The following is a 14,215-nucleotide window of genomic DNA, read 5'->3' as shown; positions in this document are numbered from 1 at the left end:
GCCAGTGTGGAGCTCTGGCATTGGTATTTTATAAGCTCTCACACTGGAGCTGCAATGGGAACCACTGGTTGGACTTACTCGGGTCCCACCAGCCCCTCCTAGTGTCTTCTCAGGATGCCCCTGATGACTTCACCTTTCTTTAGATTCACAGTGGTCACGTTTTTAGCCATCAATGCAGGAGTTACACAGACACTGCCCTGTGGTGGCTTCAGCATCCCTTTCTCTGGACTCCCTCCTGATGTTCCTGAGTACATACATGTGCATACACAAAATCTTCCATCCTGGACTGGAAGGCGCTCGAGATCCGAACTACGCCTTCTTCCTGGCACCTCTATGCCATGCGCTTAGTGAGCTCACACATATTTCTGGATGATTTTAAAGGCTAAGGATAAGACTAAAACCTAGTAGAGACCACTTTCATTCATTCATGTCTTCAGTTACAAGAAAATATTGCAAAAGGACTACAGCAGGGTTGAAGCAGTGCAGGGAAGGTACAAACAAAAGCCAAGTGGAAAAGAGCCCTGAATTAGTTCAAAAGAAAGCACATCACAGTGTCGTAAGAAGGTTTTACAAACACGGAAGAAGAATAAACAAGAGTCTGAACTTCCCTTGTACCTTGATAAGATTTCTTTCTTACTTATATAATTTTACAAAGTTTCCAGGGTGTGAAGAAAATAATCAGCCGGTGTGGGGGTGAGTGGCTTCCTCTGGACAATACAATTTAACTCCTAGGCTGCTCAGCTTGGCCTGACCCCCTGCCAGTCCGGTGATCCCGACTAAGCCTTATATTCAGGAGCCCTGGGGCAGGATAAAACATAATCCTCACTCCATAAGTTTGATCCCTTGGTAGAGTGGTCTCTGTTTGCAGACTGAGGACAAAACACAAACCAAGGCACACAAACGATACCTGCTGTATTTGAGTTGGTGTCTCAGGAGTATGGCTGGCCTAAAATGGCCCTACGTGCTCTCCCGCTGAGAAGCACCATAAGAAGGTATTTCTAGGCTAACTTGAAAGGATTGTTTTGCTACCCATATCATCAAAAAGCCTTATCTTCATATGGCTTCACTGTGTTGTCATGAACTAAGACCACAGGAAAGAGCGAATGAATCACTAAGCTCACTATCTGCTCAGGCGAGATAAGGTCATCAGATTAAGACTGTTTTCTATATCCTAGGTATGATAATCCTAGGTATTAGGTCACACATTTAACAACATGTTTTTACTGAGAAATTAAATGTATATTATCTTGTCTGGATTGGTAGTCCGGTCATATTTTTATTAATTGCTCATCATTGTTTAAACAAGACTCGAAGGCATTCGAATCTGTTGCCGACTGATTAGTAACCAGGGCAACACGTTTTCCTTTGTAGATCATACCAATGACCCATCTAATGGGATATGAGTTCATAGCCTGTCACTGATCCATCCACACTTTGTTCCTGTGGCTTCTTGTGATCAATGGCCTGTGTTTGACCCTAACAGCCAAGAGCCACCCAAATCCTCAAGTCACCAAAGATACAAAACAAAACAAAACAAACAAAACAAACAATAACAACAAAAACCCCTGCATTAGTTCTATCAAGTACTTTCTGTTGGCTCTGACAAAATAGATGTGGGTGGACATGTTATAAGGAGACCAAAAGTAACTTGGTTTTAACTTTACTTATTTATAAATTTTATCTAGAATTAGAAAATCTGGAATCTGGAAGCCTGGATTCCATGTACTATATTGAAAGGTCACAGAGTCAGTGTTTCCAGAAGAAAGCCATCTCAAGTAGAAGACAGAGATACTATGGGTTTTCAAGAAGTAGGGCCCATGAAGGGAAAGAACCAGTATTGGCACTCAAAGGTCCCTGTGCTCACAGACGGGCACTGAGGAAACCAGCAATGTCAAACACACAGGCTTGCCTCTTCCGTGGAAGGGATGTATACCTGTTCAGAAGGCCAGCAGTGGACATACAGTTAATAATCCAGTGACCTTTGCTATCTGTAGGGCCAGGCCTCACTCGAATCTCCCAGATTGTTTATTCCAGACTCTTCCTCCTTAGACCTTTATCTTTAACTTTGTTTCTCAGTCAATAGAATCCGTCCTCATGGATGTCATGTGTACTTTATAGCCTGATAACCTCTACGTTATCTGTATGACCAAGGCCACACCAGATCCTAGGCCCTTAAATGATGAGTCCATCTTTATAGAAGGGGTCACATGTGCTTTGCAAAAGAGTTTTGATTAGTCATGCCTTAAGTTTTACTGTGCACACAGGATTAAGATAACCTTCACAAGGAAACTTATTTCAAAGTTGTATTGCACTAAATGTGTCTAAAATAAACGGCTTGGTGTCAGACTTTCATAGTTTGAATCAACACCATCTAAGTCATGTTAACTGGATTTCTTTCTTGCTTCACATGGACTGTTAGTCTGCCAGCCCTGGTGGTCGTAGAGACCTCTGCCCACACCGATTCACACAGAATGTTGCTATTTTCTGTGCTTTCTTTCTGATAGCTACAAACTGCTTGTTTACTGGCATTCTCCACCTACGGGACACATCAACGGTCATTAGGGTCTCCAGAAATCTTCTGGATGTATTCCATCAAGAAAAGTGTTGGCCTCAGAACCAGGATACTGGAACCACGGTGGAAAGGTGTCTCTGAGGTAACAGATGTGCTAGAGCCTGAAAACACAAGAATGTTTCCTTGGATGGAATAACCGGCGTTATCTTCTCAGAACAGGGCTGACCTAGTGTCCAGGCTGAAATGTTGTTTATACAGGCCCAAGAAAATCAAGAAGAATCCTCTGGTCTGTAAGCAAGGACATCTATAAAGTTGTCTGGAAAAGACAAATAAATGCCCATGTCTGTATTTGATGATTCCTGCCTCCTTGCTAGAAAAAAAAAGTCAATTTATCTCCTGCTGTAACAGCAACACCATCCTGACCCCATGTCCCCTGGAAAGGCCCACCAGTGCCACCCCTTCTTTATTAACCTGGATTTGCTGTGCGTTTAGCTGGTAAATCTGGCATATGAATTCTGCTCTGTTCAAAGCATCAGAGTATCCACCCGATCGTTTCCCTTTGCCTGATTTCCTGAGAGACTGCTAACTCAGTCTGGTAAAAACCTGGGACAGTTGAGGCAGTGCGTCAGGAGATATAAAGTTCATGAGCATAAAAAGGTCAGGCTCTAGGGTTCCTTTCTCTGGAGTTGGAAGAGAAGATGAAGAAGGGGGTGGACAATATTCTTTTCTGAATAGAGGGATTCTCTCTTGAGGCCAGAAACCTAAACAGGGAGGCCTGAGAAAGTCATCCCGTTTTCAGAGCATCCTCTAGTGTCGCTCAGTTCTTTAAACCCCTAGCATATGTGACGAGGTAAAGGCATCCACAATCTGGGCTTATGAACTAAGCAGAAGTTCTCCATCTTAAGATCTCAACACACACACACATGCTAAGAAAAATCGTGGTAACTGTTTAATTTGCTCACAAATTAGCTAGTCCTCAACAAATATCTAACAAAATGAGCCCTTAGAGATGGAGGCTTTTAAATCCTTCTCAGCGTGGTCCCCAGTCATTCACAGATGTTGAGGCAATGCTAACCACAGGACCCATTCTCAAACAGTTTCCCTGTGATATGGCCAACTCCCCTCCCCTCCAGCCCCCCCAGCCCCCCATTTTATTGTAGTTACTGTCAAGAGAGCTTTCCTTATGGTCTAGTCAGTCAGTATTCCACCAGGACAAATATGGTGGCAACCGCCTTCAGATCTCCGATTTCTAGTTTATCTTTTTCTCTGACCTTCAGGCTTGAAGAACTCCGTGGCAGCACTCACTCACCTGCCTTCTCTCTGAATCTAGGTACTGGAGAATCAGCCGGGTGTTCACACAGTGACTCCATGTGTTTCCCAGTGCCGCTACCAAACAGCTGGATCCAGAGGCGCCTAAAGGGAGACAGAGCAAACCCGGTTTGCAGAGGCCCTGCCTTGCGTGGGACTTGACTTAAGCTCAGTCATTAGTCTTACTCAGAAGAGTACTCGAGACTCAGTCCATCACAGCGAATGTGGATGAATTAGAGGAGGCTGGCACTAAGGAACTAGGGATGAAATAGGAGCCGGCAGGGGGTCCTTCAGCCTTAGCAGAAAGTGACCCCCAACGGGCAAACAGAGGCAGTTACACATTAACAAGAAGATGGCATGGTGTGGTAACCTAGGTACTGCTCCTAAGGAACCACACCTCTCCCATCCCTGGCAGAAGGGCACAAATGCTACTCTATTGTTATGAGCGGTCTCTGTTTAGTTGAACTAGTAGACCTTTCTTTAGATTGCTAAGCGTCTTAACTCAGTTTTCCTTATCAATCTCATGACATATACATATCACATTCCTCGGCCCTCCCTCCCGCTGTGTACATCCACACCCCACAAGGAAATCTGGAGGAGCTCAGCCTTTCGCATCCTGTCTGCTTTTGCTTGCTCTATTTCAAGAGAAACATTCCTTTACCCTCTAAGGCTTTTCTGCAAGGGAGACCTGAACTGGACTTCATGTGAATTCCTAGCTTACTGCAAGTTGCATGTGGACAGCTATCTCATAGCTGCAAAGCTTTACTGATCCCTTTTGACATGACCAGGAGAAACCACGCCAGCTTCCAAACCCATTTTTTTCTCTTTAGAGGCCTAACCCTGCTTCAGGGAATCCAGCTCCTCTAATTCAAGTCTGACACATCCTGAGATTTCCTTCTCAATCCTGTGCCCTCTTTTGACTCCAGGCCATGGCAGAGAACCTGGTCTGAGGAGGGGGCCATTGAACACGTTGCCTCCCACCATAGAGACACCATCTCCTATCAATGTACAGGACAGGACTGTGACAAAGGGCTACCCACTCCTCAATAATATAACAGTTCTGGAACCCCAATGTTAGGTATTGTACGCACTGGGTGCAAATCAATAACATGGACTTCAATAAGGAGATTTAAAGAATTTAGCCTAGAATAGAAAAAGAGTAAAATTTAAAGTAACCTTGGTTCACTGTGGACACAATTCAAAACACGAATAGAAGAAGGTGAAAATAAACAATCTGGCTGTGGGGATCTGATTGGCTCAGCCCCTGGTTTAATCCCTTTGGTCCTCTGCTGAGGATAAGATGCTAATGCCTGAACGGTACACTCTGCGGGCTTTGTCCTCTGTCTGCCCCGCCCTCACTCTGACTCTACCTCTCTGAGCTCCCTCATGAATGGCTTCCTGTGACCCTTCCACTCCTCAGTTGTCACCAGCCTTGACCTCTAGTCAGCAGGTGCTAAAGCTCCCCACTCCTTGCCACAGTCTTCTGGCCTTCTCTCTTGGCTTTTACCTTGGAGAGCACTTCTTTTCCCTTTCTGTCTTTCATTTCTTTCTTTGTCACCTGCGTGGATCCTAGGGAACAGGGCATGGCCAGCTTTTTTTTCCCTATCTAATACCAAATGCTAAAAAGCCATTGAGTGGTTGTGAAATTAATGCTTATTATTAAAGTAAGAGGCCAGGTCTTTATTACCTCGGAGATGAACTCACTTCCAATTCCCTTCAGATACTCAACCTTTCCATCTCCCTTCCACTGTCCCCTCCCTCTCCAGTGGTGTTATGTGCTTCTGGGTTACCATAGTGGGAAGGTATTTCCCTACAAATAGATCCCGCACTTTAAACGCATTCCCCCATCTCTCTCTGCCTCTGCCTTTCTTCCCCCTCCTCATTAGCCACCTTTGTTTACTGTTTAATTTCTATATTCATACCATACCTACATCTATGATTTTATGGATCTACATAAAATCTAGGAAGCACGAGTAAGAGAAAACATGTAATACTTGCCTTTTGGGGACCCAATTTACTTAATACAAATATTTCCAATTACATCCATTTCACTGCAAATGATATAATTTTATTTTTCTTCGTGTCTGAAAAAGATTCCATGTGTCTCGATATACTGTGTTTTCTTTAACCAGTCCTCTGTTATAGATGTAAGCTGCTTCCATAATTCAGCTATTGTTCTTATGTGTATGAGTGCTCTGTCTGCATGTATGTGTATATGCACTATGTGTGTGCATGGTGCCCACTGAGGCTAGAAGAGGATGTCAGGTCCCCTGTAACTAGAGTTATAGACAGTTGTGGGTCACCATGTGGGCACTGAGAGCAGAACCTCGGTCCTCTGTAAGAGCAGTGACTGTTCTTAACTACTAAACTATCATCTCTCCAGCCCCTCTTTTGAGTTTTTAAAAAGAAAAACCAAAAATAAGTGTTTTGAGTCAATTTTCCTGATTTAAAAGTGCTGACCTGGTCTGAGACCAGGTTCAGCAGGCCTGGGCTCAGTTCCATACCACACATAAAATTCCCTCAATATTTACATGTGAAGGGTTTTGTTGACGTTCTGTTTTGCTTGTATTTGTTTTTCAAGATAGGGTTTCTTTGTGTAGACCTCATTGTCCAGGAACCAGTTCTGTATACCAGGCTGGCCTTGAACTCACAGTGATTTGCCTGCCTCTGCCTCCAAATGCTGGGATTGCAGGCATGCACACCTGCCCCCCCTTAGCTAAACAGATGGGCTTTGTGCCCATCAAGATTTTCTGTGTGCTCACAGAAAATGTATGGTATGACCTCATGTCTAAAATCTACCCTATGTCCAGAGCTGCCTCTTGAATGCCAACTTCTCTTACCAGCACATACATAATTACTGCCTTCCTCCTCTAAAGTTACAAAATACTTTTTAAAATCCTCTCATTGGCCTCCCTTTTCTATTGTGGCATATTATTTGTGTGATTTTTGTATAATATACATTATAAATGAGTCAGAGGCATGTCTGGTTTGTGCCAGCAGGCCCTGTATCACTTAACACAAAGATGCTTACACTGATCAAATGACTAATAAGTTATTTCCACTCAGTGCTGAACCATGTTCTAGACTTGTTTTAACAGCATATTTACATTCTTAATTCTACCTTAAGCTTAAATTAATAGGTTTGCATTTTTTCAGGCAAACTGTAGAAGCTAGCTGTTTACATGTCTCCTAAGTGAGAGGATTAAGTGAGGCTGAGCTTTACAGTTTGCCAAGAAAAGGCTACATGTGAATAATTAGGAGTTACTAATTGGTCAAGAACTTACAACTTTTCTTTTGGTAGTGATAAAACTGGAGGAGTGTCCTAGTTCTGAAGGAAGGCAGAGGATGGTTTGAGAGATCAGAGACACATTCAGGGCATGGGCAACTATTTTAAACATCTCATAAAAGTAAATAAACAAGCAAATGATTATAAAAACAAACGAAAATAAAGCAGACCAAAAAACCCTCCATAGCACTAGGCCAATGAGAACGGGGTGGGTCAGTAGCAGACATTTGGTTGCTCTTTGGTCAGATATATTTGGGTCCTAATCAAGGGCTGCAAGGGCAAATGACAGAGAAAAGCTTCCAGGGAAAACTCTGAACGAGTGACCTTGAGGAGACGTGTTTCGGAAGCAACTATAAGCATCAGGCCAGTATAAGAGCAACCCCAGCAAGGCCTCGAAAGTTAATAATGATGGAGACAATGCTTTCAATTTTCCTGTATGCCAGGCACTATGTAAACCCCTCAAAATACCGTTTGAATTTCCTATCTCACTACACATTTTCTGAGCCCAACAACAGCCTATGAGATAGCAACACTATCGATTCTACTGATAGACTTAAGCTGAGAGATGAGGTCAGTTCCTGAGAGTCATGTAGATTGATTAATGGCAGAGCTAGGGTTCAAAACTAGGCTACTAACCCCCATTTCGATTAGCCTTCTCTGGGCTCATCGTGCATGTCTTGAAGATCAAATATCTTGTCATTTTCCTGTGCACAGGGGCTGAGAAGGGTCCTGGATCGCCCAAAGGTGCATCTCAGGAACGGTCCTGACAAGCTATCTTATTACTCCTATGAAGCTGCGTGTCACTCAGACTCCACAGTCAGCTTCCTTTGTTCCAATGTTCAGTGATAACCCAGGGCAAGAGGTCTCCACAAAGACAGCACATGCATGCCCTGGCTTGGCAAGTTTGCTCAACTGGCCGAGCAGCTGCACTCACACAAGTCAGGTGGCCTACAGCTGACCTTCCCTGGTTAGAGGCTTAAACTCGGGTTAAGAGAGGGTTCATAGGGCTCCAAACACAAGAGGGGAACCGGAGGTGGCCCTGGTGGTAGGATCACTTGAGAAATGTCAATGGGGAGGCTGTTGGTTACGATACATTCATGGCCTGGCTTCCTTTAGGAGAACTTCGAGGTCTTTTCTGTCTTTGGCGTTTCTAGCATTCCCATGCGAGGGTTGGAATAAATGATCACCAATGCTGTTTATGGGAAATTCTAAGTAGGGAGAGTCTGCTTACTGGCTCTTTGTAAAAGGTGATTTCCTGCCCAGTGACCTCATTGGTTAAGAAACTGATAAGTGGGCCTACTTATGTTCATTTTCAGCGGAAGTTCTGAAAACTGGGGCACTCTCCCTTCCTCCCATTTTTGAACAACTGTGATATTTAGACCTGCCAAGGCTGTATGACTTCATTGTCTGGCATTTGGTGGATTCCGATACAAATAAAAAATAAGTCAAAGAAATCAACGGGGACTTGAAAATATTTTAACTATTGGGTTTTTGGTTTGTTTTATTTTTTCATCCTCACAGGTTTGAGCCCACAGAAGTGTTTGAGTAAGGTTCTCAGAACGGCCTAATTTAGTCACACAGACTCAAGGCTCTCTCAAAAGACTGTGGGAATACTTATTCCCCACTCTCTCAGAGACTTGGTTAGGTGAGTCAAAGCTTGCTAGTCTCCTTCTGTGATTGCTTACCCATCTGTAAAATTCAAATACTAATTCTTGCCTCCAGGCAACCAAAGGTTCTTGGTGACCCTAGATGGAGATACTTGATAGGGATAAACAGCAAGACAAATGATACAAACACAGGAGATGAAAGTTGAGGAAGAAAAGACATTTAATTGCAGCTCTCTCTGTTTTTCTCATTCTAATCATTATCGGAGATAGCAGAGCTTGGAAATGGAGTGTCGAGCATCAGGATGGAGATTCTGAAACCTCTCCCAGAACTGCTATCTTTTGGAGCCAGTTCCCAGCCTCTGGTGGGAGCTGGATAGGAAGACACATTTCTCACATGGTCTCCCTGCTCTGTACACATAGGGTGTAGCCTTCATGATTTCAGGGCTGGAGGAGGATAGCCAAAGTTGTTAGGGAGCTGGGTTTCCAGAAGGTGATGGGGAGCTGGTACCACTCTGTGTCAGTCAGTATTTAGAAAGGGCCTGGGTGTGTGTGTGTGTGGGGGGGGATGCTGTAATAAAAATGTTTCTTTTTTGAAAACATTTGAATTTACGGCTTCTCTGCTAAACATTTCTGAGAGGTCAGGCTGAGTCGCCAGTGAATGACAGAAACAAGTTTACTCCGTGGCAGAGGACTCAATTTTAAGCAAATAGACTTAGGCATGCTTAAAAATAAGTGAAAAAAACCTATCCCCAAAACAAATGAAAAAATAACAACTAAACTACCAAAGTGGTGACTTCCAGAATAGGAATGGAAGGGAGGGGAAAGCTCACAGGTTTAAAGGAGTGAAGGAATTTTTTGGATATTCGGTTCTTCTTTCCTGTTGGATAAAAAGTAAGTTCCTGAGGCAAGAAGAAGGAAATTAAAAAGAACAATGCTCAGGGGTTTGAAGACTGAAGTAAGTGAGGGAAGGATGGTGGGTTACCATGGGAACTTTCTACAGCATACCTGATGGATCTGGCCCTGTCTACTTCTGGTTTAGCTCAAGAATACTTGGGAGAAGGGGTAGCCATAACAAAGCACACAGGAGTGAGCCTCAGGGCTGACTTTCCCCAATCCTCAGTACCTTCACCCATAGTCAGAAAGAGTTGTTCAAAATGACTTCAAATGTCCTTGGGTTTACTGACAAACAAAACCAAAACAAAACCCCAAAACCAACCAACCAACCAACAAACAAAAAAGCCTGGAGCCTATGATATTTTGACAGCAAAAAACTGGCTTTTTACTCAGGGTCTCATCTTTTCTAGGAAGCCTGAGAGCACAGCACTTCCATACTGTCTGAACTGGCAGATCCTACTCAGCGACCATTTACACCTAATGGTACAAGTACAAGTGTGTGGTACCTTTTCTGATAACAGGTCTCTCCCCAGACCAGGGATTTTTTCTTAGTCTGCTCGTCCTACTACAACCTATGAGGACCAACTTCTAGCAAACACAATTTCCAGTCAACAAGGCTCACTCCAGAGTCTGAGTGGCTGAATGGAACCAGGATCACCATCCATCCGACTCCATTTCTCCTGTTCCAGACCAGGCCAGGAGTCGCTGAGCTGTGGTAGGCACTTTTCATTGGCTCCCCAGTTTGATACAGGGAAGTGACTGGAGGATCCGGGTTACCCCAGTAGAAAGATGAAGTAGGACACATTCAGGTTCTTTCCTCTTGGCTTTCCAAGTAGTCTATGCTGCCTAGTTGGGTGGGTGGGTGGGGGGTCAACAGTTTTCACTGTGTCTGATGCAGAAAGGCAATTTCAACAGCCACAGTTGAAGATCAATGGGACACTGGCTGGGACAGTAGTTTTAAAACAAAGATTCAAGGTGACCTACAAGTTCCATGAAGCCACAGGGCCAAAGTATCAAATAAAGAGATTTGGAAGGCCCAAACATTTATTTCCTTGGGGGCTTGCAGTTCACTAACTGAACCTGTAAACCAGCTGTATTTAGTGTCTTAGCTACTTCCTTGGGTCTCTAACACTGACGATCGACTGTAGGTCAAGTTCCAACGGAAGTGACATTTCTGACCTAGCTCTATAAATAGAGTACTGGAAAAAAACCATCAGCTGCACAGACTGGCCCGGGAACCACACGCTCTCTAGTAAGCAACCACCGTATCTGTGCTGCCATTTTAGACGAGAAAGAAATAGCCTGGGTTATTTATAATCTTCTGAGTTTTGAGATTCTCAAAATATTTGGAAGCTATTAGTCTTTCAGATTTACAAAGAAAGGATCTGAGGCATAAAGCCATGTAACAACTGTCTCACCCAATACTGTCCGCTCACAGCCCAGTGACCTGCTAGAAGAACTGGCCGCTTTGCTTAGGCCGTGGGGAGATTGTCATCCCCAGGCTCTCTTAGCTAGAGGAGGGAGGGATGAATTGAAGTAGAGTGCTTGCTCCTATCACATACTCAGCCTGACTCAAGTCTCAGCAACACTCATTACTGGGGAGACTAAGAGAAGTGTAGCACAAGCCATAAAAGGTAGAGTAATCAGCACCTTTGGAATGCAAGATTTAGAGGTGGATTAATCTCCCCTAGCAGCAGGTGGAGCAGAAGCGGGGCAAGCTAATCGCTAGGATAAAGCCTGGTATGCACCAGCACAAATCACTCAAACAGCCCCACCGATTTTTCTATGGGGAGAAAATACTTATACTTTCCCAGAGTCTTGGGATGGTCATGTAAGTTATTATCCAATCAGGAGACTTTTTGAAATAGAGATGGGCTTCCTTTGAGTCATAACAGGACAGCAGAGAGGAATTTGGGACTGTTCCGGTGAACACAGGCTGTCATCTAATAGGGTCACCACACAGAAACCGTCTGGAATCAGGTGAGGAGGCTCGCTCTTAGAAAAGGTCAATTTGAAGACTATCCCGTTTGGCAAACAAACTATCCCAACTATGTAGGGCTTCTTCTGTGCTGTGCCTGCAGTGACAGGCATCAATATCTTTAAATATAGATAGGAAAAAAAATAACTGGAGTAGTCTGAGTGTCTGAGTAGAAAGAAGCATCTCAGGTTTAGCAGGCAACACGGCCCCGGAGATCCCTGGAGCCTCTGAACCTCTCTCCAGGAGCACTGCTTTCTCCCTGTACTCCCTATTCGAGGGGATAGTCCTCAAGGATGACCTGAAACTAAGCCTCTCGATCTATGTGAAAAGATCTTGTGTGTGCAGGTGTCCATACCCATGCAATGCATAGAAGCCAGACGGCGACATCAGGTATGCTGCCTTTCCATTTTTACATTGATCTGGAGTTAAGCTTTGAGCCCTAGCGATGTACTGTAGTGCTGGGTTACAGGCAGGCAAGGCCATGCCTAGGTTTTTATGTGGGTGTTGGAGATCTGAATGTAGGCTCTCATGCCTGCTTAGCAAATGTTCTTATCTACTGATTATCTTTCCAGCCCTGAGGAGAACTTCTAATTAATAATGAATTCACGAAGTACAGTAAATGTGTGTGTGCGTGCGCCCCCCCTCACATGCACACACACACACACACACACACACCATGCTTAAGCTAACACTAGCAAAAAAAAAAAAAACAACAAAAAAACTGAACTATTTAAAGAAACCTGAAGCACTTAAAAAAAAAAGTCCATTTAAAATAGGCTAGGATGTTTACATGAAATGTCCCTTGTCCCCAAATGTATTTCTATCCTCTTGCTATGAATTTTTCAAATTGCCCTTAACAGCTGCCTTGGCCTGAGCTTTGTTTCTGTGCTCCCATTACGGTAGCTGAGGCGGCAGGAGGATACCAGAGTTGCAGTCTCAGTAAATCTGTATTATGCACGGCCATCATCTCAGTTTTGAAGCCTCTGACGTTTGTTTCGGAAAGCACTGGCTAATGGAGAAGGAACACAGCTGTTTAGCCTCACATCAGGTTGGTTGGAACCCCGACTGATGGGGTGAGAGAAATTCCTCAGACATGTACATTCAGACAACTCCATGGAAGAGAGCTGGAAAAGGTTTTAAAACAGCACATCCTTTATCAGTTACTCTTCCTGGGGAGACTGAAGTCACAGAAAAATACATAAAAGCTGCACACATTTCAGGCCTCAGTCTGACAGTGAGACCCACTTAACTGAAAAGCGAGGGGGACCTATGCTTTGGCTTTAGGAGCTCAGCTCACAGAGAAGTGTAAATTCCAGGTTGGGGAGCCAGTCCCTTCACATTTAGTTGACGTGGAGCTAGACCTCCTCGAGCAGCTCCTACTTCATGCCCACATCAGCTCATTAGCTCTGCGAGCAGCAAGGACAGGAGGCAAAAAAGAAATGTGATTTATCAGGAAGTATATTCTTGTAGAAAAATATTTCTGTGAAACCAGTGACTAAAAGATCTTAATGCACAATGGCATTTCAACTAAACACAGTGTCTAATCCTGGACTGAACCCTGGAAAACCTGCTATAGAAGCATTCCTGGGACACCTGGCAGAGCTTAAATATTGCCCGAATATTAGATTACAGTGTTGTATCAATGTTAATTTCCTGGGCGAAAGAATAAATGTATTATGGCTATATAGAGAAATTGTTGTTCTTGGGAAATAAATGAAAAGCTCTCACATCTCTCCTCTCTTTTCCACTTGGGAGCTAAGATGAGGAGAAAGTCAGCAGACAACATTTTTGGAGGATTGAAGACCATGACATCTACAGTGTACTGTTAAATGGTGCCACAAAGACAATAACAGCTTAATGATATTACAAAATAGATGGATAATGACAGTAAGTCAGAAGATAAAACAGGTGAGGCAGAATGCCAATAGCTAGGAGATGGTGCAGGAGCTCACTGTAGTTTTCTTAGAACGTCCTGAACAAAAATGGAAGTTAACTGTGAGGGATGGACTGTGTCACTCATGATAGCAGGACCTGGGGTTGGGTCAAATGTTTCTCACATCAGAATCACCTGGTTAACTCTTTACGATGTTGAATCTGGAGCTCCAGGATTCAAACCTCAAATCTAAGACATCAGCATTTCTACTGGCACTGCCCAGACACAAACACACATACACACATACACACACACACACACACACACACACACACACACACACACACACACACACAAACACGCATGCACACGCATGCACGTGTGCACATACACATGCACCCATAGCAGGAGTCTGCATTTCTGTTTGCAATGGCCCAGGTGCATTTGCATTGGGAAATCTTCAGTGTCTTGTGACACAGGCTCTGTCTCCTTTTCACCCTGGAGACACAGCTCTGCAGAATGCCCTTTGGCCCAGTGTTTAAAAATGTTGTCTGCTGACTTTCTCCTCATCTTAGCTCCCAAGGGGAAAAGAGAGGAGAGATGTGAGAGCTTTTCAGAGTGGCCATAACTCATCTGTCTGGAGCTGCTGTCAGAGGCGCCACCCAAAACATCCAGAAAGGGTGGAGGAGGGACAGCTGACAGTTTGTGGCATAAAACAGGTCAGGGCTAGAATGGGCCAGGTCCTCATTTAGGAACT

General features: G+C 44.1%; 1 protein-coding gene across 13 annotated transcripts in view; it reads right to left on the bottom strand.

Moving 5' to 3' along the window:
- Positions 1-14,215, bottom strand: part of Rad51b (RAD51 paralog B) — a 536,958-nt gene that overhangs the window by 44,141 nt on the left and 478,602 nt on the right. For 10 of the 13 annotated variants that reach the window (XM_087554290.1, XM_087554282.1, XM_087554280.1 and 7 more), the window contains 1 exon segment: positions 3,822-3,925. The exons of the other annotated variants lie outside the window; for them this stretch is intronic. In XM_087554290.1, the coding sequence (XP_087410416.1) occupies positions 3,822-3,925 (104 nt within the window). 13 annotated transcript variants of the gene reach the window in all.

The sequence above is a fragment of the Rattus norvegicus genome, chromosome 6 (assembly GCF_021556685.1).
Source record: "Rattus norvegicus strain SHRSP/BbbUtx chromosome 6, alternate assembly SHRSP_T2T, whole genome shotgun sequence".
NCBI classification, from domain to species: domain Eukaryota; kingdom Metazoa; phylum Chordata; class Mammalia; order Rodentia; family Muridae; genus Rattus; species Rattus norvegicus.
The sequence above is the reverse complement of the archived record's forward strand: the minus strand, read 5'-3'. Positions and strand labels throughout refer to the sequence as shown.